Source organism: Anser cygnoides, chromosome 24, assembly GCF_040182565.1.
Source record: "Anser cygnoides isolate HZ-2024a breed goose chromosome 24, Taihu_goose_T2T_genome, whole genome shotgun sequence".
Classification (NCBI taxonomy): Eukaryota; Metazoa; Chordata; class Aves; order Anseriformes; family Anatidae; genus Anser; species Anser cygnoides.
In genome coordinates, this window is record NC_089896.1 from 3,187,683 (window position 1) to 3,208,717 (window position 21,035).

General features: G+C 59.6%; 1 protein-coding gene across 1 annotated transcript; it reads left to right on the forward strand.

Annotated features, from left to right (window-relative positions):
• Positions 1-890: 890 nt before the first annotated feature.
• YTHDF2 (YTH N6-methyladenosine RNA binding protein F2) lies at positions 891-20,550 on the forward strand. The gene is made up of 5 exons (XM_066982731.1): positions 891-1,197; positions 1,366-1,390; positions 2,218-2,297; positions 6,580-8,178; positions 19,587-20,550. Exons 1-5 carry the CDS (start codon positions 1,171-1,173, stop codon positions 19,608-19,610), a joined length of 1,755 nt encoding a protein of 584 aa, XP_066838832.1. The 5' UTR covers positions 891-1,170; the 3' UTR covers positions 19,611-20,550.
• The last annotated feature ends 485 nt before the right edge of the window (positions 20,551-21,035 follow it).

The window sequence follows — 21,035 nt, forward strand, 5'->3', positions numbered from 1 at the left end:
TTCCCCCGTGAGCCGTGCTGGCGGCGCTCCCCCAGGGCTCCCTGCCCCGGCTGACGGCCCCAAAAACACAGGGGCTGGGGGCTGAAGCGCTAGCACCGCTGGGGTTGGTTTTGGGGTGGTTTTGGGGTTGGGGTTGGTTTTGGGGCTGGGGTTGCTTTTGGGGCTGCTTCTGGGGTGTTTTTGGGGCTGGTTTGGGGGTGGTTTGGGGGGCTGTTTTTTGGGTTGTTTTTGGGGTGGCTTTGGGGCTGGTTTTTGGGTTGTGTTGGGGTTGTTTTTGGGGTGTTTTTGGGGGTGTTTGGGGGGCTGGTTTTGGTGTTGGGCTTTGTTTTGGGGTTCATTTTGGGGTTGGAGCCTGCGTGCCCGCACTGTGCCCCCCTTGGGTGCAAACACTGCGTCTGTGGGGGCCCTGCCGGCCTCGTGCAGCCCCCAGCCCTACCCCACCACCCCCCCGCGGCCCCCCGGGGCCTCGTCCCGCAGCCCCCGGCCCCGCGGGGACCCCGGCCCCATTGATCCCTATGGGGGACACCGGTGGGGAGCGGGGCTGGGGGCGATCCCCGCGCCCCCGGGAGCGAGCCAAACCGGGGGGGGGGGGGGGGGCTCAAACAGCGGCGAGCCGCAGCGTACCGCTGTCGGGGGGGGGGGGGGGCGGGCCAAAAATTCTCCGTTTTTCACCTAAAAAAACCACCAGCTCGCTAACGGGGCGCGTGGCCCTTTAAGAGCGCCCCCCTCCCGCCAGGGGGCGCCGGGTCCTCCCGCCCTGCGGTCCGCCGCCGGCCCGGCATGCACCACGCCCCCCTCCTCCCCCCTCCCCTCCCCTCCCCTCCCGCCATTGTGCCTGCGCGCGCGGTGCCGCGTGACGCCGGGTTTGGGGGGGGGGGGGGGGGAGGAGGAGGAGGAGGGAGCGCGTGCGCGCGCGTGTGTGGGCGCGAGCGCGGCGGGCCCGGGGCCATAGAGACGGGGACCGGAAGAGAGAGGCCAGAGGGGCAGGGAGGGGGGGGAGGGCGGGGAGGGCAGGCGAGGAGGGGGCCGCTCGCCTAGAGCGTCGCCCCCAGCAGCCCCCGCCGCCGCCGGCCCGGAGTCCTCCAAGGCGGCCGCGCCCCGAGCCCCGCTCCCGGACAAAGCCGCCGCTGCCCCGCCCCGCCCCGCCCGCAGCCCCGCCGCGGAGCCGCCATGTCGGCCAGCAGCCTCCTGGAGCAGGTAGGGGCCTCGCCGGCACCCCCCCCCCCCCCCCTTCCCCCCCTTTCCCCCCCTTTCCCCCCGTAGGAGGCCGCGGCCCGGTGGGGCCTAGCGGCGGCCTCCCCGCGGCGTGGTGCGGCCCGGCCCGGCCCCGCTCACCGGGCTGCGCTGCTCTCTTCTTTCCCGCAGAGACCCAAGGGCCAGGGGAATAAAGGTGAGGGGGTGGGGGGGGAACCGGGGGAGGGGGAACGGGGGGCACCGGAGGGGGTACGGGGGGGAAGGGGAGCACCGGGGGGACCGGAGGGGAACGGGGCCGTGGGGGAGCACCGGGGGGGGTGACAGGGCCGTGGGGGTGGTGGGAGTAGTGGGGGGGGGGCCTGGGGCACCGGGGGGTACGGGGGGGTACCGGGGGTACCGGAGGGTACGGGGGGGTACGGGGAGAACCGGGGGTACCGGAGGATAACGGGGCCGTGGGGGTACTGGGAGCACTGGGGGGGACCCGGGGCACTGGGGGGTACCGGGGGGTACTGGGAGTACCAGGGTCATGGGGGGTACCGGGAACACCAGGGGATACTGAGAGTACGGGGGGCACCCGGCGGTACTGGGGTTATGGGGGGATACTGGGGGTGCGGGGGGTACCCGGGACACCGGGGGGTGCAGGGGGACACCGGGGGGGTACCAGGGTCTGCTTGGGAGTGGGCGTCCCGTGGGGAACCTCGGGCTCGGGGGGGGCGGCGTGGATGGGAAGCGTTCGCCAGAACGGCCCCGGGCAGCGTGGCCGTGAGCTGAAGGGTTGGGGGGAGGAGGAAAACCACCCGGGAAAGGAGAAAAGTGCCGTTAAATAAATAAAATAAATGAAATAAAAGCCGGCCCGCTGCAGAAACGTGAAGGCGGTCGCTGTGCGCGGGGCTGGGGGGAAGTTCTCAGGCAGGGGACGTGAGGTGGGGAAGCTCCCGGCCGGTGCTGTGGCAGCAGGGCGGCCTCGTAGCGCCCGGCGGGGCCGCTGGCAGAGCTCCGTAACGCCCGGAATCTCTCCCCCAGTGCAAAACGGCTCCGTGCACCAGAAGGATGGCTTAAACGATGATGACTTTGAGCCCTACTTGAGCCCCCAGGCCAGGCCGGTGAGTAAGAGTACCTGCGGCAGGCAGGAAGCGCCGGGAGCCCGGCGGTTTCCTGCTGCTGCCTGGCTGCCGAGGCAGAGCTGGCATCATCCTCGTGTCTGCCGTCCCCACTGCGTTCTGCTCGCCAGATAACGTGGCTTTTATACCTGCAGCTCTCCAGGCAATAAAAATAAAAAAATAGCCCAGGGTGGGTGAGGAATAAAGGTGTTAGCAATATTTCGGGGTGTTGGGACCCCCTATGGTTGGATTCAGCTCTTTTTTTTTTTTAACAGTAGTGATCAACTGTCTCCAAGTTAGCGTTTCTGATCTTTCAGTTTTACTGTTTTGACCTTGTTTCCTTGCTTGTGTGTGGTTCTTTATCCCCTACGAGCAGATGCACTCTGCTGCATTGTGAAACTGCTTCACAAAACGCTGCCGTGCTCTGAAGGCTTTGGGAGGATACTATCGGTGCTCTTATCTCTGCCAAGTAAACTGAAAATGCACGTCGAGGGTTTTCTTTTTTTTTTTCTTAAATTTTCATCAAAAAAAAAAAAGCCCGCAGAACCTTCTTGTGATAAAAGCTGCGAAGACTTTGTTAGAGCTTGGGTTAAAGTTGGGCTGCAGACTCTGCGACCGGCTTTGGAAAGTCAGCCTTCCCGATGCTTCTCCTCTTCCCGTGTTCCTTCAGATTAGCTCCGTTGTAAACTGGTCTGTCTTAGGAGCAGGAGAGTGACACGCAGCAGATGGAGTTCAGCTGATTAGATGTTACCAGTGAGCATTACGGATAAACATCTGTAGCAAGGCCGGAGCCCTGAGTTCGTTCCCTTGGCTTCTTTTCCCTCTCCTGTTGTGATTAGTGAAAATAAGCCCCTTCGGTTCTCCCTTTCTGTGTTTTTCTAATCATATTTACTAGTCAGTGTATTATTTTTTTTCAGATGAAGGTGCCACATGTTTTGTTGGAACACAGGAACAGGTTTCTAGCCCAGTTAAATATTCAACAGGTATTTTCCTAGTTTCTCTAAAAATGTGAGGCCAAATTCCCTGTAAGTCCCCTTCAGCACTCGGCCTGTCCGTGAAGGTAACCTGCTGCGTTCAGCTCCCTAAAAACTTACAAGCCTGAATTTGAACTGTGTAGGGTGAGAGAGTGTGGTGACTTTTTCAGGCCTTGACTAAAATTAGCTATTTTCCTTGCCCTATCATTTCATAGTGGTAGTCTTTTTTTTTTTTTTTTTTGTCCCCCAAACCAACATCACCAATTTCTAACTTTCTGGATGTGGAAGTGGTTCTTACAGAGCACAGTTTTATTTAAATTTCCTAAAAAGCATGACAATTACTGTAATATTAGAAGCAAAACGATATTTTACTCTATTCTGTGTGCTTGGTACCTATCTGAAAGTTTCTTTTTGTGTCACAAACTGGTAAAATTATTTTTTAAAAGTGAGGAGCTGAACCAGAGCTGTGCCTCTAGAAACTCAGCAGGAGCGAGGTAAAGCCTCTGCGTTAATTTTGAATGAAACTTTAGGTGAGTTTAAGTTGTTGGTTCTTTTTTTTTGCTGCGATGCTTGTCGCCTCTCACCTGTGTCGTGATGCTCCTTATAATAAAAATCCGGAACCCGGGGGTGAGTCTGGAGGTGACTGGAGCTGCTGAGCCAGGCTCCTGATAGAGAAGCAGGAACGTGCGTGCCCCTCTGCTGAAGGTGGGGAAGGGAGCTGAGACTGAGAAACGAATCGAATTCAGCCAACCGCTGCCGCGCAGCGCGAGCGCTCTGCTTTCTGTGCCCTCCCCACCAGCACGAGGTAACCACGTTGTAAAGTCTCCTGGCCTTTAATTGCAGAGCTGCTGTTTCAGGTGCGACTGTTCCTGCCTCGTCGGCCTGGTACGTGATGTTACTGTGTGTTTTAGAGCTCAGGTACGCGGCCAGTGACTCTTCTTTTTAAAAAACCGGCCCCAAAAGCTGAGCAGCAGCGGTAAATAAGCTCCAGCCTCCGGTCTGAGGCGGAGATGCAGAGGGATAGCGAATTTGAGGAAATAACTGTACGCGAAGTCTTAGTCATCGGAGAGAATTAAAAGCTGATGAGGCTTTATTTGCATGCTAATCAGTGTCAGTTGTGCAAGTGCAGCGCAGCCGAGCGAGGTGCTGCCTGATGGCGAGGCACGGCTGTGGAAATCCAGGCGGTGAGCAGCAGCGGGCCTGTCGCAAACGCACCGAGCTGCCAGCTCTCACCTGCTAATTAGGAGTTGATTAACTCCTCTGCTCCAGCCGTGCTGCGTGAGGCCGGCTGGTGAATATTCTGCGGGTGCTGTTCTAACCTAGGCTGGAGTGGGCTGCCTTCAAGTTCAGCCTCGAGCGGCACACGAGGAAATGTTTTGAGGTGGCAAGGGGCTGGGTGTCCCTGTGGCAGCTGAAGGAGGAGCCTGCAGCGAGGGGGCTGTGCTCTGGCTGCGGGTTCGAGGTGAGGGCAAGGCGCTTCGCTGGTTCAAAATAATTATTTGTGGAGTTCCTTCATTTGCCTTGCAAACTGCCCCGTGGAGTCAGTGCTGCCGTTCGTATTTTTGGACAGATGGAGCCCTCGAGACCGTTGGGTGGTTTGGTTTAGCAGGACCGAGTTCCTCAATTAGTAAAACTGTACCTGGGATAGGAGGTAATTGCGGTGTTAACGTCCTTTCCGGGCCAACAGGCAGGAGTGACCGTCTCTGAGCTTCCATGCGGTCAGACAGTGAAGCAGCACAGAGAGTTTTCTAGTTTTACACAGCGGAACAAACTTTGTCTCTGCAAATGGCTTTAAACTAAACGAGGGGAGGTGTAGATCAGGCGCCAGGAAGCAATTCCTCGCTACGAGGTTTGTGAGGCGCTGGGCGGGCTGCTCAGAGGAGCTGCGGCTGCCCCATCCCTGGAAGAGCTCGAGGCCAGGCTGGATGGGGCTTCGGGCACCCGGGATGCTGGGAGGGGTCCCTGCCCACGGCAGGGGCTGGAACCAGGGACCTCCAGAGGTCCCCTTCCACCCCAAACGCTGTGAAAGCAGGGGTAGTTTAATTCCTATCGATCTGGGGGAAGTTGAGGCTAACCCGGTTAGCCCCAAGCCTGTTGCTTCCATTCAACTCCGTGGAAGGTGCAGCGGCGAAGCTGCTGTTTCTGGAGGGTGCCGGAGCCATCTCGAGAGCCTCCGTGGGTTTGGGCACGGCGTGAAGTCCTGGGGGAGCCGCTTGGCACATGGAAACGTGATTCAACGAAAAACGGAGTAGAGCCTGCCGCAAGCCAAGCTTTTAAATGGGAACCGAGCTTCTCATCTCGTCTGCGTGGGGTTGGCGTGTGAGCTGCTGCGTAGCACCAGGCCGTCTGCACCCAGGTTCAAATTACCAGCTGATAATGTCCATTAGCGTGGCTTTAACAGCTCCCCGGGGCGGGGGGGACGTGGCTTTGAATACGAAATGACAGATGTTGTTCGTGTAAGCAAACCTTAGTCATGTCTGAGAGTTTCCTAATTGTAAAATTAAGCATTTGTTTTCATAACCTAAAGGCTGTTCGGATGTTAAAAGGGAGACCGGAGCACAGAGCTGCTGCTTTCTGCTCTGCAGCCTGCTCGCTCGTCGTGGTCACCACGCGCGAAGGGCTCCCGATGAGGTGTTATTGATCACTCCGCATCTCCAGGTGTTCTTAGTACGTGCTTGCAGCACCGGAGCAGCTGGTGTTTCGAAGATGAGGCATTAAATCCTGGTTTGTTTGCAAGTTCTTGGAACGTTTCAAACTCTGAACGGTTTGAATTGTTGGGATAAAGCAGTGATCCTGGGCGGTAAGTTTAAGGAAGGGACTTGGGCTAGAAGCAGCGAGGGACATTTGTGATTTCAGCAGCGCCCTTCACCCTGTGTATTCCGCTTCTGTCTCCTTCCCCCAAACCCTGCATCAAACAAGCAGCAGAATAAGCTCAGACACGTACGTTCCTAGGTGAGAAAATCCCTGTTTCCAAGCAGATAGGAGAAGCAGAAGGTAACACTTACGCTAGGTAAGATACCGCTTTCACAGCCCGCGCAGGAGCCCCGAGGCAGCCCGGCGTCCTGTCGGTGCCGTGCAGCAGGAGCGCTGTGTGCTCTCGTCCTAGCAGGAGCCGGCGAAGCCTTCGTGCTTAATCCGTCTGGCAGCGAAGCTGCTGCTGGAGGTGCTTTGGGGCCGGGCCTGTTTGTTTGCCTGCCCGGCCCCAGGGCAGGGAGGGTTGGGCACGGGAAGGCGAAACGGCTTTTAGTCCTGGTCCCTGGAAACGTGTTCTGCTCATCCTGACCCTTCAGTGCTTGTTTTTTGTTTGGCAGAACAATGCGTACACTGCGATGTCCGACTCCTACCTACCCAACTACTACAGCCCCTCCATCGGGTTCTCCTACTCCCTGGGCGAGGCTGCCTGGTCCACGGGGGGCGACCCCCCCATGCCCTACCTGACCTCGTACGGACAGCTGAGCAACGGGGAGCCCCACTTCCTCCCCGACGCCATGTTCGGGCAGCCGGGGGCCCTCGGCAGCACCCCGTTCCTCGGGCAGCACGGCTTTAACTTCTTCCCGAGCGGGATCGACTTCTCGGCTTGGGGGAATAACAGTTCTCAGGGACAATCCACTCAGAGCTCCGGCTACAGCAGCAATTACGCCTACGCCCCGAGCTCGCTGGGTGGAGCCATGATCGACGGCCAGTCCGCCTTCGCCAGCGAGACCCTGAACAAGGCTCCGGGCATGAACGCCATCGACCAGGGGATGGCGGCCCTCAAGCTGGGCAGCACGGACGTGGCCAGCGCCGTCCCCAAAGTCGTCGGTTCGGCCGTCGGCAGCGGCTCCATCAGCAGCAACATCGTGGCGCCCGGCGGCTTGCCCCCGGCTACCATCGCTCCTCCGAAGCCCGCCTCCTGGGCCGACATCGCCAGCAAGCCGGCCAAGCAGCAGCCCAAGCTGAAGACCAAGAACGGCATCGCGGGCTCCAGCCTCCCGCCGCCCCCCATCAAACACAACATGGATATCGGGACTTGGGACAACAAAGGGCCCGTGGCGAAAGCCCCCTCGCAGGCTTTGGTCCCCGCCATGGCTCAGCAGCCCCCCCAGGCGTCCCCCCAGCCCGTGGGGCAGCAGATGAGCGGCAGCCCGCCGGTGGCGCAGGCTTCGGCCGGGCAGCAGCAGCAGCAGCCCCAGCCGCTGCCCCCGCCGCAGCCCGCCCCGCTGCCCGTGCCGCAGCAGGCGGCGCAGCCCGCCCGCTGGGTCGCCCCCCGGAACCGCGGCAACGGCTTCGGCCAAAACGGCGCGGAGGGCGGCGGCGGCGGCGGAGCGGGGCAGGCTCAGGCCGGCTCCGGTTCCGCTCCGTCGGAGCCTCACCCGGTCCTGGAGAAGCTGAGGTCCATCAACAACTACAACCCCAAGGATTTCGACTGGAACCCCAAGCACGGGCGGGTGTTCATCATTAAGAGTTACTCCGAGGACGATATCCACCGGTCCATCAAGTACAACATCTGGTGCAGCACGGAGCACGGCAACAAGAGACTGGATGCCGCCTACCGCTCCATGAACGGGAAGGGCCCCGTTTACTTACTGTTCAGCGTCAACGGGAGCGGTCACTTCTGCGGAGTAGCAGAGATGAAATCTGCTGTGGACTACAACACGTGTGCGGGTGTGTGGTCCCAGGACAAGTGGAAGGGACGTTTTGATGTCAGGTGGATTTTTGTGAAGGACGTTCCCAACAGCCAGCTGCGGCACATCCGCCTAGAGAACAACGAGAATAAACCAGTGACCAACTCCAGGGACACTCAGGAGGTGCCTCTGGAAAAGGCTAAGCAGGTGTTGAAAATCATTGCCACCTACAAGCACACCACCTCCATCTTCGATGACTTCTCACACTATGAGAAACGCCAGGAGGAGGAGGAAAATGTCAAAAAGGTAACTCTTTCTGGTGGGGTCCTGTGGGGCGGGAGGCACGGGCTCGTGGGCGAGTTTGGGCATCGGGGGGGCTTTTTGGGGGGGCTTTTCGGCTGGCTGCGTGCTCGCACAGGCAACCTGCTGCCCAAACGGGAGCGAATCTGCTGGCCAAATGGGTGCCAGTGGGGTGCGGGCGGGTGCTGCCAGAACTGGGTGCCACCTGGCGGAGCGGGGTGAGGAACCTCGTGCCGGCCCTGCTCGTGGCCGCCTGCCCTTCGGTTGCTGCAGATCTCGGACTTGCCCCAGCACCGCGTTCCCCACAAAACCCATTTTCACACTGCGGTCAGCTCCCGGGTCAGGATGGCACAAAGTAAGAGGTCGGGGGGGCTTTGGGGGGTGGCTGGGCTGCGGAGCCGGGTCTTTGGCGGCCCGCCTGACCCACCCCCTGCCCGCCGTGGGGTCGGCGTGTGGCAGATGTTTCCCACCGCTCGCAAAACCTCCGCTTGCAGCAGTTCCTGGCCCTCCCCGGGCAATCCAGGCCTGCGCTTAATTATCCTTCCTGGCAGAAGGCTTTGTCTAATGCCCGACCTAAATCTCCCCCGCAGCGATTTAGGTCCGGGAGCGCTCGTCCTCTCCCGTGGATGCGGTGCAGGTCGTTCTGTTCCTTTGGCAGCGAGGGGTAGGATCTGAAGCCGGTCGGCTGGCGCCGGCACGGCGCGTGGCCGTGCCCTGCCGCGTGGGTCTGCTGCCTCGGGGCCTGCTGTCACCCCCCATTTGTTCACCGGGAGGGCCACAAAACCGGTCCCGAACTCTGGAGCTGGGAGGAAATTCAGTGAGCGGTGAGCCTGGGTGCGCTCGGGTTAGGTTCACCTGCGGCTGAGCCGCTCTGCGGCGGGGATCTGCTGGGATTTGATCGCAGCGGTAATTAAAAACGAGCACCGGCACAGCTCGCGGGGGGCTGCCAAGCCCTCTGGTGGGCTCTGTTCCTTCAGTGGGGGGGGAAATCTTCCACCAGCGGCTGGAGAACTGAGGCAGGAGCTGCCACTGCTCGCCCCGGCGGCGAACACGTCTGAATTTGTTGTTTTTTACTCGGAGCGTCATCCCCGTAGGCAGCGTCACCGGAGGTGGTCGCGTCTTGGAGCCTCAAGCATTTACGGTGCCCGAAGGAAATCTGTAGGGGAGGAGCGAGTTGCAGGGCACGGGGAGAGAAGGGTTTCTTAATTTTACGTCTGAGCTTGCTCTCTGTGAGAACCTGGATGCGTTGCGTGACCTCGCAGCCGCGCAGTGTTCGCCTGCTCCCCAGCCTTTTTCTCCTTTATCGGCTGAGGCTGGGAACGTGGTGGGAAACGTGGGCTGTGCGGGGGGAGGTGGGGTCCTCACGCGCCCGGCATCTGACGGTGTGCTGTGAGACAGCAGCGGGGCCGTGGCACGGGGGGGAGCCGGCAGGGGAAGGGCCCAGGAGGCACCGGGGGGGCAGGGACGGAAAGAAAATTGTCCTGGGGAGATCCGAGGGGGTGGAAAGAAGGAAGAGAACGGTGGGAAAGGGGCCGGGCACGTGGTGTGCTGTTTGCTAGCTTATAATGGCCTGAAAATGAGTAAGATATTAAAAATAGTGACTTGGCAGTTTTCTTTACAATGCAAAACATCTCTGCCCGTCTCTTCAGCTCTACCTTGAAGCCCCCTCCCCAGCAATCCTTGGGGTGTTTTTTTTGGGGATGCTCCCGCGTATTGGGGTCAAAGCAGCCGCTGGCGGGCGTTGGGCGCCTCCTTCCCGGCGCTGCTGGAGCTGATTTGATGCGGGGCTCCGGTGCAGAAGCGGCCGATTCGGAAATGCTTCATTCCTTCGGAGGGAACTTAGTCACCCCTCCCCGGGATTGGCAGGCGAGGAGGGGTTCGCGAAGTTGCCGTTGGCTTTCTGCCGCTGACTCACCCCGCTGCACGCGGAGGGCCTCTGCCCTGTGACATCCGGCGCGGAGGAAGTGACTGGGTCTGTCTTGCAGCGTTTTGGGTCTGTCTTGCAGCACTTTGACCTCTCAGAGGGCTCTGTGACGCGGCCCCGGGGACGGTTGGGGTTCCAGTGACCGCTGGTGTGTGCCCTCGCCGGGGAGCAGCTGCGGGGTTTTGCGGGGTGGGCGCTGATGGGGACCCCGCGACTGCGGTTGGCCAAAAAATAAAAAAGAAAAAAGAACCAGAAAAAACCCCAGCACCACGCTATGCCTGCCTCGGGACACCTCAGCGAGTCACCTGGAAAAAAAAAAAGTGATCAGAGCGCGGAGCCGGGGCAGTGGAAAGTTAAAACTGCTCCTGGCTGCGGCGCTGCCTCCCTGCCTGCGGTCTGTCAGGCTGCTTTTGTGTCGGGGAAATCCCGCTGCGAGAGGCTCTTTGTCTCCACCAGCGGCCTTCGGGTGGCGGCGATAGGGTAACGTTCTGCATTCCTCTTCCTCGGAGCTGAAATGTCTCCGCGTTTTGGCTCGGGTTGAGCTCGGAGCGAGCTGCGCTTGTCGCGCTCGGCTTCCAGCTTGCCGAAACCTTTGCTTTGCTGTCGGATTCCCGCTGGCTACCCGAGCAGATGGGCGAGCTCTTGTGCAAGCCTGGGAACTCTCCAGTATCCTTTTCTACATCTCCCTGCTGGAGTCACTGCTCTAGAATTCCCCGAAATAGTCCCAAGAAGTCATACGAAAAATATCTCTCGGGGTTGGTGCTGTTCCCTCCGGCCGGCGAGGGGAGGCTCAGCGGTGGCGGAGACGCTGAAGTCGTGCTCTTGTCCTCGCCTCTGCCCTCGGATCTCTTCCGAGCGTCTCGCTTGGCTCTGCTAAACCCGGTTTTTAAAGGGTTCGGGTGTTGGTGCCCAGACGGATGGAGCCGACTGCCGGTGTGACCCTGGCTGGGGCAGCGCAGGACTCCTGGAAAGCCGGCAGCCCTCGTGGCAGGGGGCGTCAGCAGCTCCCTCCCGGGAAGGGTTGCTTTACCCGTGGGAAACGAGCAGCCAGAAAACGTTATTCCGTAGCCCTGGGAGCTCCCGGGTATTTCTGGGAGCGTTGCAGCGTGGAGGTTTCAGGCCGTGCTGGACGTGCCGCGGCACTGCAGGGGAGCACCCTGTGTGTGCTGGGAACCCGCGGGGGCACGCTCCCAGGGGCGTCGAGCACGGGGCTTTCGTCCCATCGCCGGGACCGGGGGGGGGGGGTGCTGGGGGACTTTTCCTTGCGGATTTTCAGGGATTTGGGGAAGGAAATTGCATGAAGAACGTCCTGTCCCTCCCTGTGCCGGGGTGGCCGGCTGCCCTTGGCTGGTTGGCATCGAGTCGGGGCGAGCGGTGCGGGCTCGGCTTCCTCGCTGAGGTTGCGCCCCTCGAAACAGAAAGCTCTGGTTGGCGGGGGGAGGGCGTTGCTCCCCCAAACGTGCTGCGTTTTGCACGGCAGCTGGCACTGCTGGCTGAAGGAGTTTTAATTGTGGCACGTGGCGCTGCCCCCCGTACCGGTTACGGTGTTAGGGAACCTAAGTGGTGCTGTGCGAGCCTGCCTGACGCGAGCCCGCTGCTTCCCAGCCCTCGTAAGGAGGGAACGCTTCCTGCTGTCTCCTGCAAAGCTCTTAAATTCTTCATTTGTAGCCTCTGAGGGCAGGGAGGAGCGGGCATGTTTTCTGTAGCGTGGGCCTGCGCTTTTCTCCTGCTGGTGGCCCTTGGCCGACGCTGTGCTTGCGTTGGGCTTTGCCGTCTCCCCAGGAGAGCGTTTCTGACTGCAGGGGAAGCAAAGATTCAGTTCGTGGACGCTGCCCGTGCAGGCACAGCCAGCCGTGACGGCAAGGGGACACTGCTTGCACTCGCCTGGTCCCTTTTTCCCAGTGATCCCCAGGCCGTTTGCTCTTTCTGCTCCAAATCCTGACCCCAGTGAAGGGTTTTTAGCTGCTGTACGTACCGGGACAGGCAGCGAGCGCCCTTCGCTGCTCGGTAACATGCCTTGTTTCTCCTGGCTTAGTCCCAGCCTTCCCAGCCCTGTACGTGTGTGTCCGTGCTCGTGTTTGTCGTGCTCAGTAACGGAGCGAACGTAACCCGTGCTGCTTATCCTAGCAGTTTGTTACTCCCTGTTTGACGCAAGCAGTGCTTTGTGCTTAAATACCTGTCGGCAGCACTATGGAGCACTCAGCGGCGTTCTCCCGTAGCTCGGTTATGCGTTAGCTTTGCTTAGAGGCGGTAGAAAACGGGAGGGGAAGGCTCAGCTCTCCCCTCTGCTCTGCTTCCCGCTGGAGGTCGGGGCGCTTCTCCCTCAGCCCTGAACCAGGAGCAGCCGGGAGCCATTTCCCTGCAGCAAGGGGGGGAAAAGAGCGAGCCTGATCCAGCTCCCCACTCCGTTAACGTCGCGTTGGCTCTCTGAGGCAGCAGAGGGTCGGCGTGTCGCTTCTGAAGGCGGGGAGAGGAGCCGTCGAGGGCCGGTAATCGGATTGAGAGCCTTCCGTCTCCAGGTCAGCGGGCCACGGGATGGATGGTGCTGGCCTCTGACGGCCGCGGCCTCCCCTTGGAGTCCTCTCGGAGTCCGCTCGGAGCCTGCGTGCTGTGGGCAGGGCTGCTCGCTCCTTCCCGTCCCCCTGCTCCAGGCTGCTTCGCCTGGCTCCGAGCTGCAGGATGCCCCGACCTGATCCTCCTACCAAGGTGTGAAGTGCCTCCATCAGGAACGCGATGATTTCAAGAGGAGGGCTTGAGGAAAAAAGACGTCTTTCCTCCTTCAGCGACTGAGCTGGGCTGCGCGTGGCTGGCGAATTCCCTGGGGGGTGCGAGGAGGGAGCGTGCGAGACGTCGGTGCTGGTGGCTCTCTTCAAGTGCTGTGAGTAAGGTGCTGGCACCGAGGTCAACAGCCTCTGACACAGGCCTTGTGGTTCAGGTTATTTTATTAAGGGCTGCTTTTCCCTAAAAGCAGCTCAGTTTGAAGCCGAGCGCTCATCGGCTCTCGTTTAATGACAGCCCCGTGCGCTGGGCATGGCTCTGCTCTACTGCCTGGGCTTTCTGCCTGGTGCAGAGGTGCAAGGTCACAAGACATCACCTAGAGCTGACCGGGATCCTGGGAGACTCCTTGTGGCAGCGCAGGACTTCAAGAGCACAAAGTTAGTGGGAAAATTGTAATGCTGCAGCACTTCTGCCTGCAAGGAGTCACTTCTCTTTTGCGTTACGTGACCGGTGCTCAGCTGGAAGGCACCGTGTTTGGTGCCATGTGACCGTTTGAGATGCAATTATTTGAGCCCTCTTATTTTCCTGTACATTCCCGTTTGTACCTGGTAGTGGCTGGGCTGTCCTGGGGCTTTACGGGCTCCTAAACCGATTCCTTCGTGGTGCATGCCGAGTGAACCAGCGCCGCCCTGCTCGTGCTGTGGCAGAATTGTCCGAGGCAGCCTCTGCTCAGGAGGGCTGCTGTTACCTCTGGGATAACCTCTGTGGGATAACCTCTGTCCTTACCCGGCTGGGACAGAGCCCCTTGGAGCTCCTTCCAGCGACGAGCTGCTTAATGGGCGCATACGTCCTGTGATCGGCCCTCTGAGCAGCTCGTAGGAAAGCACTGGGGTTTTGCAAGCCGTTCTCTAGGAAGAGCTTGGAAATGGAGCCTGTTTCTGGTTCCATACCACTGGAGTTGTTTTATTAAAAGGGCAATGCTGAGGGTTTTTTCCCTGTGGTTAACAGCAGAGTTGTTTCTTACAATGCAATATTGGCTGGGAAGACTTGAGACAAGATCTAACTGCAGCTTTGTCTCATTTCTCGTCTTGAAACTAAAACAGTGGGATTTTTTCCTGTTCCACGTGCATCGGTACGCACAGGGAAGGTTCTGTTCTCCCAGCTCTGTTACTTGTGATTCGATGTCACCTCCTGTAAAACCTTCAGAGAACTTCTAATTGCGTGATGATAATGAAGATACCGCGAAGTCCCGACCATCGCTCAACCTTCAGGCTGCTGTAAGCCAGCCCGAGTTTGCGTTCAGCGGATGCGAATGCTGTGTTCCTGGTGAGTTTAAGGAAAAAAAACGGAAAATACCAACAGTTGAAGTCTCAAACCGCTCCGGTGAGTGGTGCTGCATGCTCCCCTTCAAGCAGCGATGAGACGAAGACGCAGAGAAGGCTGTAGGTGGCTCGTCCGTGCGTGTGTCTGCAGCCTTCATCGCTTGGCACGTGAGGAAGCGAGCGTCTCCGTCGGGGCGTGCAAGGTGGCTGACCTGTGGCTCTGCTGGATGTGCGGAGGCGTTCCTCGAGCCTTCTTGCTCTTTTTCCAGGTAGTGAGCTCTGTGGGCAGCTAACGGTGACGTGGTCGGGAGCAAATGGCTGTTAGGACAGCGCAAGCACGTGTTTAGCCGTCTCTGAAGGCTCCCCTCGCCTTTAGCAGCTTGTACCTCAGGAGTTACTGGGCCCAGGGTTTGTATCCTCGTCTCTAACTGCTAATGGCTTTTCTTGTCCCGTGCTCCGACGCCGCCTTTGAGCATCCTCAGGATGCTGCAGCAGCAAGTTCTTCAGCGTAATGGTGCTCTGGGAAGAAGCGCGTCCTCTTGCTTTGCTTTGAATCGGCCACGTGCTGGCCTCCCGTGATAGCGCCTTGTCCTCGTGCCGGAGGAGACGCTGAAAGCAGATCTCAGCTCTGCTCTCACATCCCCATTCGGCCTTCCCTTCTCCAGGAGCGGGAGCTGCAGCCCGGTGGCTCTGCAGGTAGGAACTCTCCTGCCCTTCTGCTCGTCCCTGCTGCCCTTGTCGAACCCTTTTCCAGCTCTCCCGCGGAGGTGGAGAGGAGCAGGCGCTGCTCTGGACCGAGGTGCAGCTCGGCTCGTGGCGAGGCACGGCGATAAGGTCTGTTTGAACCACGTTTGCTCTGATTGTGGGTGTCTCCCCAGTGTTAGGGATCAAACCTTGCTTCTGATCGTTAGTGGCCAGCTTGCAGCCCGTGGCTGTGGGGTTAGGGCGGTGTTTGTTCCCACGTGCGTCATTTGGGTTACCTCAGCCACGCAGACCGAATTCACTGCGGCGTTCAGCTGGTTTTTGTCACGAGGCCCTCCAGTTCTTCGCACTTGGCTGCTGTTTTTATTACCCGGGATGGAACAGCATCAGCAGTAAACTTGGTCGCTTCATTATTCGCTCCCTCCCCTATTTTTTTTTCAGGACTATTTTGAACCACAGATTTCAGCGAAGCTCCCCAGGTTCTCTGCACGAGGTTATTCAGTCCTTACCGTGACGCTCGCACGGTGTGACAGAGGGTAGAAGAAGTGAGTTAGCGAAGGGTTTGAACCGTCCAGGTGGGAGTCCTGCCCCTTCTGAAGGGGCACGGGGCACTCGTTTTCTGGTGCTGATCCTCGTTGTGTGAGCTGTGGTTGCAGAGGAACCGAAGTCATGAAATGCTTCGTGTGAACCCAAATGAGGAGGAATACGAGTTTGTTTTAAAAAAAAAAACAACAAAAATCACCTTATTGTGGCTGGTGTGGATGGGAGCTTTGGCGCAGAGCTCGCTGAGCCTCTGTGAGCACTGTGGGACGCCGTTTGTGTGAACTTTGTTGTTACCTGTTCCCGCTCCTTCCGTCTGTGCCGTTACTTCCCCGCTCCGCAGGGTTTCTGCGTGGCAGATAGGTCAGAGCCGAGCTCCCTGAGCCCCGGTGGGGAAACTGGAGCAGCACGCGAGAAGCGCTGGTGTGCCCAAAGCAGCCGGCCGCAGAGAAAGGTGGCAGGCTCCCCACCCCGGTACTGACGGGGAGCGGTGAGGGTGCCCTGGAAGGGCACGAGGCAGATTTCTGTCCTTCTCAGCACCTCGACGGGATCTGCGCGGCTGCCGCCTGCGCCCCGAAGCCAGCGGGAGCCCGCTCACCCCTGCTGTCCTTTCAGCAAGGAGAGCCTCGTCCTCTGCTCCTCTGCAGTCGGTTGCATCAGGTGTAAAGAGGCCTGGAAAGATCCTGGGGAGCAGCGGCGCCTGTAGGTAGGAGAGGAGACCCCGCAGGGTCTGGGCGCAGTTGGTGTCCCTGCTCGGCTCGTGCGTTCCCAGCGATGCCGGTTCCCTTCTTTTAGGGGTTGTGTGGACGCTGGGTTTTGCTCCCGTAGGTTTCTTGTGGGTTCTTAGCTGCAAAGCAGGAGGTCTTCGCTTGCTCTGGCAAGGAATTGCTTTTATTTGCAGACCTCGCCTTGTCTCTCCTGGTGGTGAGCCCCTGGGTGACCAGGAGGTAGGTGCAGCCTTCTGGAAGCTGAGCGGTGTCCCTGATGTTAGCCCCTTCCGTGGGGGACGGCTTTTAACGCCCACAGCAGGAAAACCTCACGTTTGGTTTGTAAATCGGGACCGGAGGCTGTTTGCGGAGCGGATAAGCCCAGCAGAAGCGAAGCCTCGTCCGTGGCTGTGCTGTCTGCGGCCGTGCCTCGGGCCGATCCTGCCGGGATGGCCGCGCTGGGCAAGTGTGAGGCAGCAGAGGGCCGCGAGTCCTCGCGTCCGAGCCAAGCCAGCAGCCTGCCTCGGGGACAGGCCCCTGGAAATCGCGCTCGGCGTCACGTTACCTCGCCGGGATCGCGTCCAGGGTGCGAGAGGAGAGCTGGGAAACCCAAACTCTGTGCCACTGCAGCGAGAGGCATGGGCTGCTGGAGACGTTGGGCAAGGTGCAGGAGCTCGGGGGGAGCTGCGTGGGTCTCTGGGGGCTGGCATTTGCCTGCCGGGTTTGGGTGCTATCAGCTCTGGGCGCAGGCTCCTGAGCCCTCTGTTGGTGCTGGCTCCCCGCAGCGGGGCTGGCTGGGATCTGTCCTCAGCCTGCGCCGCTCGCTCCTTCGGCCGGTGGCATCGGGACCTGGCCGGTGGCATCGCTGCGTGCCCCCGGGGACTTTGCCGTGCGCCCCAAGTGGGTTAAGCAGGGCGATGCCGGAGGGCTTCTGCTTAACCAGAGCTCGATGCCTGCGAGCCCCGCGGTGCTGTGTGGGTGTCAGCGCCCAGCGTGAGCCACGGCAGCCGCTTCCCACTCATCACCGATCCCTTTTGCACTCTGGTCGCCGAGGGGTTGGCTGGAGGGAGGCAGGAGTCTGCCCGTGCTTGTGTCTTTCCCCTGCTCCTCCTGTTCAAAGCAGCGAGGTGACAGCCCAGCTCTGCCGAAAGGCAGCCGGAGAGAACACGAAGCTTTCGGGGGGATCTCTGCCCTCCGTGGATGTCCTACGAGCTCAGAGCCCTGCACGTGTGGCTGCTGCCTGCAGTGCCTCCTGCTGGGCGTCCCTGCCGGCACCGTGCCCTCGGCGTTGGATCCGCAACACTGCTGCCCTGCGGTACCCGTCCCGGTGGTGTGTCTGCGGCACAGGGCTCCGGGTGCTGCCGGAGGCGGAGGTAGGAGGAGGTGGTGGTAGGAGGTGGTGGTTCTGCACGGCGCCGGGCTGGTGTTGAGCAGCAGGAGGCTTCGAAATGGAACACCGGGCTGAGGAAGAGCCGTGCTGTAATTCGCCCTGAAACGAAGGTGCTCGGGCACGTCCCCGCTCCCTGCTCCAGCCTGGAGGCACGGGGACATCTGGCTGAGCCCTTTCCAAGGGGCTGTCCTCTGCCGTTGTGAGGTTGGACTTTTAGGAGCTGTTTATTTGAGAGCTGCCCCACGCTGTCGGCGTGCCCTGGCCTCAGGGCTGGCCACCAACTTCACCCGCTCCTCCTTCGGGAGGCCGGCGGCGTTGGCTCCAGCAGCTGCGGCTCCTTCCGAAGCCGTGCGTCACGCCGCCGCCCGTCCTCTTAGCGCGGTGGGGACGGAGCAGGGCTGGCGCCTCCGAGCACCGCGGGGAAAGCCACAAACGGAGCCATCCTGCCTCACGATCGGGACCGGTTCTGCTCACCGCCGCGGTACTTTTATTTTTGCTGTTGGGTGCCAGCGTTTGTCAGCAGCACGTGGCGCCTGCAGGAGGTTCGGGCAGCCGTGCCAGAGCAGAACAGAGTGAAGTCGACTTGGGCGGTGCAAATATTCTTGGAGAGCGTGTGCTGGAGTCTAGCCCCTCTCTCTGGCAGGTCTTCTGTGCACGGTGTTGCGGTGGGCTGGCTTTCCCTGTGCTCAGGGAGGGCAGCGGGGCGCAGAGCAGCCCCAGCACCCATCAGCCCCCGCAGAGGAGCTGCAGCTGAAGCCTCCTTGGGCGCTGCCAGCTCCTGGCGCGAGGTATTGCTTCGAGCTGGACGCGGGGCTCCCTTCTGGGGGGAAGGTTTCCAGTGACGGGTGGCCGCCCAGGATCGAAGCTCCCAGCAGCCGAGCTCTCACCGGATTCAGCAGAGCCACGATTCCTTCCAGCAACCCGCCTGCTTCCACCGAGAGCCAGGTGCTGCCCAGGGAGGTGAGCGGGGCACCCCGGTCACCGAGCTCCCTCCTCTCTGAGCGAGGCAGGCTCACGCCGAGGGATGCCCAAATCAAATCACCTTGTTCGGCCAGCAGGCACCTCCTGGAGGTGTTCGAGGTGGCAGGGACGGGCTTGGCATCCCTCGGGGCTGCAGGTGGGGACTGGTTTGGGCGGGAGGAGCTCGCTGAGCACCGGAGCCAGAGCCAAGGTGCTCGGGTGCCCTTCCCGCAAGGGGCTGCGCTCGGAGGAGGTGCGGCCAAGGGGCAGGGAGGAGCACCCGGGAGGCTCCTCGAGCTGCTGACGGGTTTTCTTTGGGAGGTGGTGTCTGGGAACAACGCGTTGAAGGTGGGCTGGGCGGCACCTCTTAATCCCTTGGGATAGTCCGGAGCCGCTTGTGCACGAAGCTGCTGGGTTTGGCTCGGCTCTAGCCCAGCAGAGACGGTGACACGGGGCGTCCCGCCCAGCAGGTGACGCGGTGGCCTCGGTGTCTGGTGTATTCGGTGCCGTGCTACCCCTTTGGCACGGTGCGCGTGTTCGGATGGGGTTTGTGTCTGTGCGTCCAGTGCTGGAGGAGGGATGCAGGCGGTGGGAGAGCCTCCAGCCCGCAAAACACCGGGGGAACCGGGCAAAGGCAGCGCTCCAGGCCCCCCAAAAGCTGCTCCCCTGCAGCGTGGCGCTGGGCTTCGCCTCGGCGCCGGCTCCTTGCTCGGTGTCCTGCAGCGCCCGGGAGGCCGGGAGCTTTCTGTCACCCCTCTCCCAGCCCTCACCGGTGGCAGCCGCGACTCCAGCAGTCGCCTCGACCGACCTGCTCCCTCCTTCGCCAGTCCTTCCTTGGTTCGTCCATCGCTCCTTAATTCCCTCGTTCCTCAGCTGAACATGGAGAAGCCCGTCGCGGGGGGGTCCCGGAGTTCTGCCGTCTGGAGGACGCTGCCAGGAGGATCCCTGCGGGGGGGGCAGGCGATGAGCTGGTGGCCCCGGGCCCCGCGCGCCTCCTGCCAGCGACCGCCGCGTCCCTGCCGTGTGTTGAAATGCTGATGTGTGAAACCAGTGACTCAAACTGCTTTCTCACTCAGCCCTGGTGGTTTTGTAAGAGCTGCTCAGCTAACACAGTCTCTTTCTTTCTTTTTTTTTTTTCTTTGGTTTTGCAGGAACGCCAAGGCCGTGTCAAGTAAAAGACCGTTCCTCCCCCAGAGACTGCAGCAGAGGTTGCATCCCGGCTATCTCTCGGAGAGAGAAGGAAAGAGCAAAAACATCCCAGAGAGAATTAGGACTTCTTTTTTTTTCTTAATTTCATTGACTTCAAAGTGACTCTTACAAACTTGCAGTTTAAAAAAAAAAAAAGTATTGGAATTTCACAAGACATAGGACTTAAAAAAAAATAATAATAATAAAAAACAACAAAAAAAATCCCTTCTAGGTAGAGCATAGGTAAAAAAAACTGTTCCCTTTCTTTTGGCTTTGGTTGTGATTTTGGAGCATACGCTTTGTTTTTTGTCTTTTTACTATGTTTTTTCGGATTTTTCAAGTCCGTAAGTGGCATATGCCTTTTTTTCTCTAATTTTTAAACCCCGCTGCTTCCCTTCCTTCCACCCCCTCGCGCCTCCTTCCCCTGGTTTTGACATTTGCACTTGGAACACCGAGTTGTGACATCCACCGCAGAAAGTGGAGTAACTTTTTTCTTTTCTCCCCTGCCCCTGCCCCTGGCCTGGAAGAGGAGGGATCCGACGAGGAAGTTGGGGTTTTGGCCTAAGAAGAATTGAGCAGAAATTGTCCACGAGGTTGTGTCTTAAAGGTGGTTCATTTTTCGCTGACCCTTTGTTACTCGAAAGTCAAGTACTAGGAGTCCTAAGAGATGTTCTGTTCTTGTGCATTATACGGATTACAGATTAAGTCTGGGTTAATTTGATTTGAAAGCTGAGAACAGCGGCAAAAAAAAACTTGTTTTATTTACAGGAAAGTGAAGTTTGGACAAAAAAAAAAAAAGAAATATTGTAAAATGTGTAGTGAATATGTTTCTTCAGTTTCTTGTTAAGCCAATGAGGAATGGGCGTTGCCTTTCTTTTCACCATTAATCACTTCTCAATAATAAACGTGAGATCCTGTTGAGCATCACTGGTGTCTGCTGCTCACTTTGGCGCTCCCACCTCTGATTTTTTCCCCCCTCTTCTGCTCTGCAACTCGGGGTTTGCTGCTGCATCGTTCCCTGACAGCTTGTGGTGCTGAGCCCGGTGGGCGCGGGGTCTCCACCTTGCTCCCCGCACACGGGGATCGCTTCCCAAGCCCTGCTCCCTCCTGGGCAGGAGGATGTTTGGGTCTGGGGCTGCCTTTTCTTGGGATTGTGCTTGCTGCCTGCCCTCCCCAGTGTGAGCCGTGCCTTACTGCTGGGATTTGTTCCCGTTTCAGGGGTAGGTTGGGGATCACCCCGCTCCTTCCAGCTACGCGCCATGCAGCCACCCGCTCCCCTCTCCCTGCGGAACAGAGCTCGAGGTCAGGAAATCGAAAATCCCCATTTTCTTCTTCTGCCAGCTGGGAGGACTAAAAGGCACAGCCACATCTGCTGCCCGGGCTGGTAACAGTGCGTTAATTGTCAGGGGTTA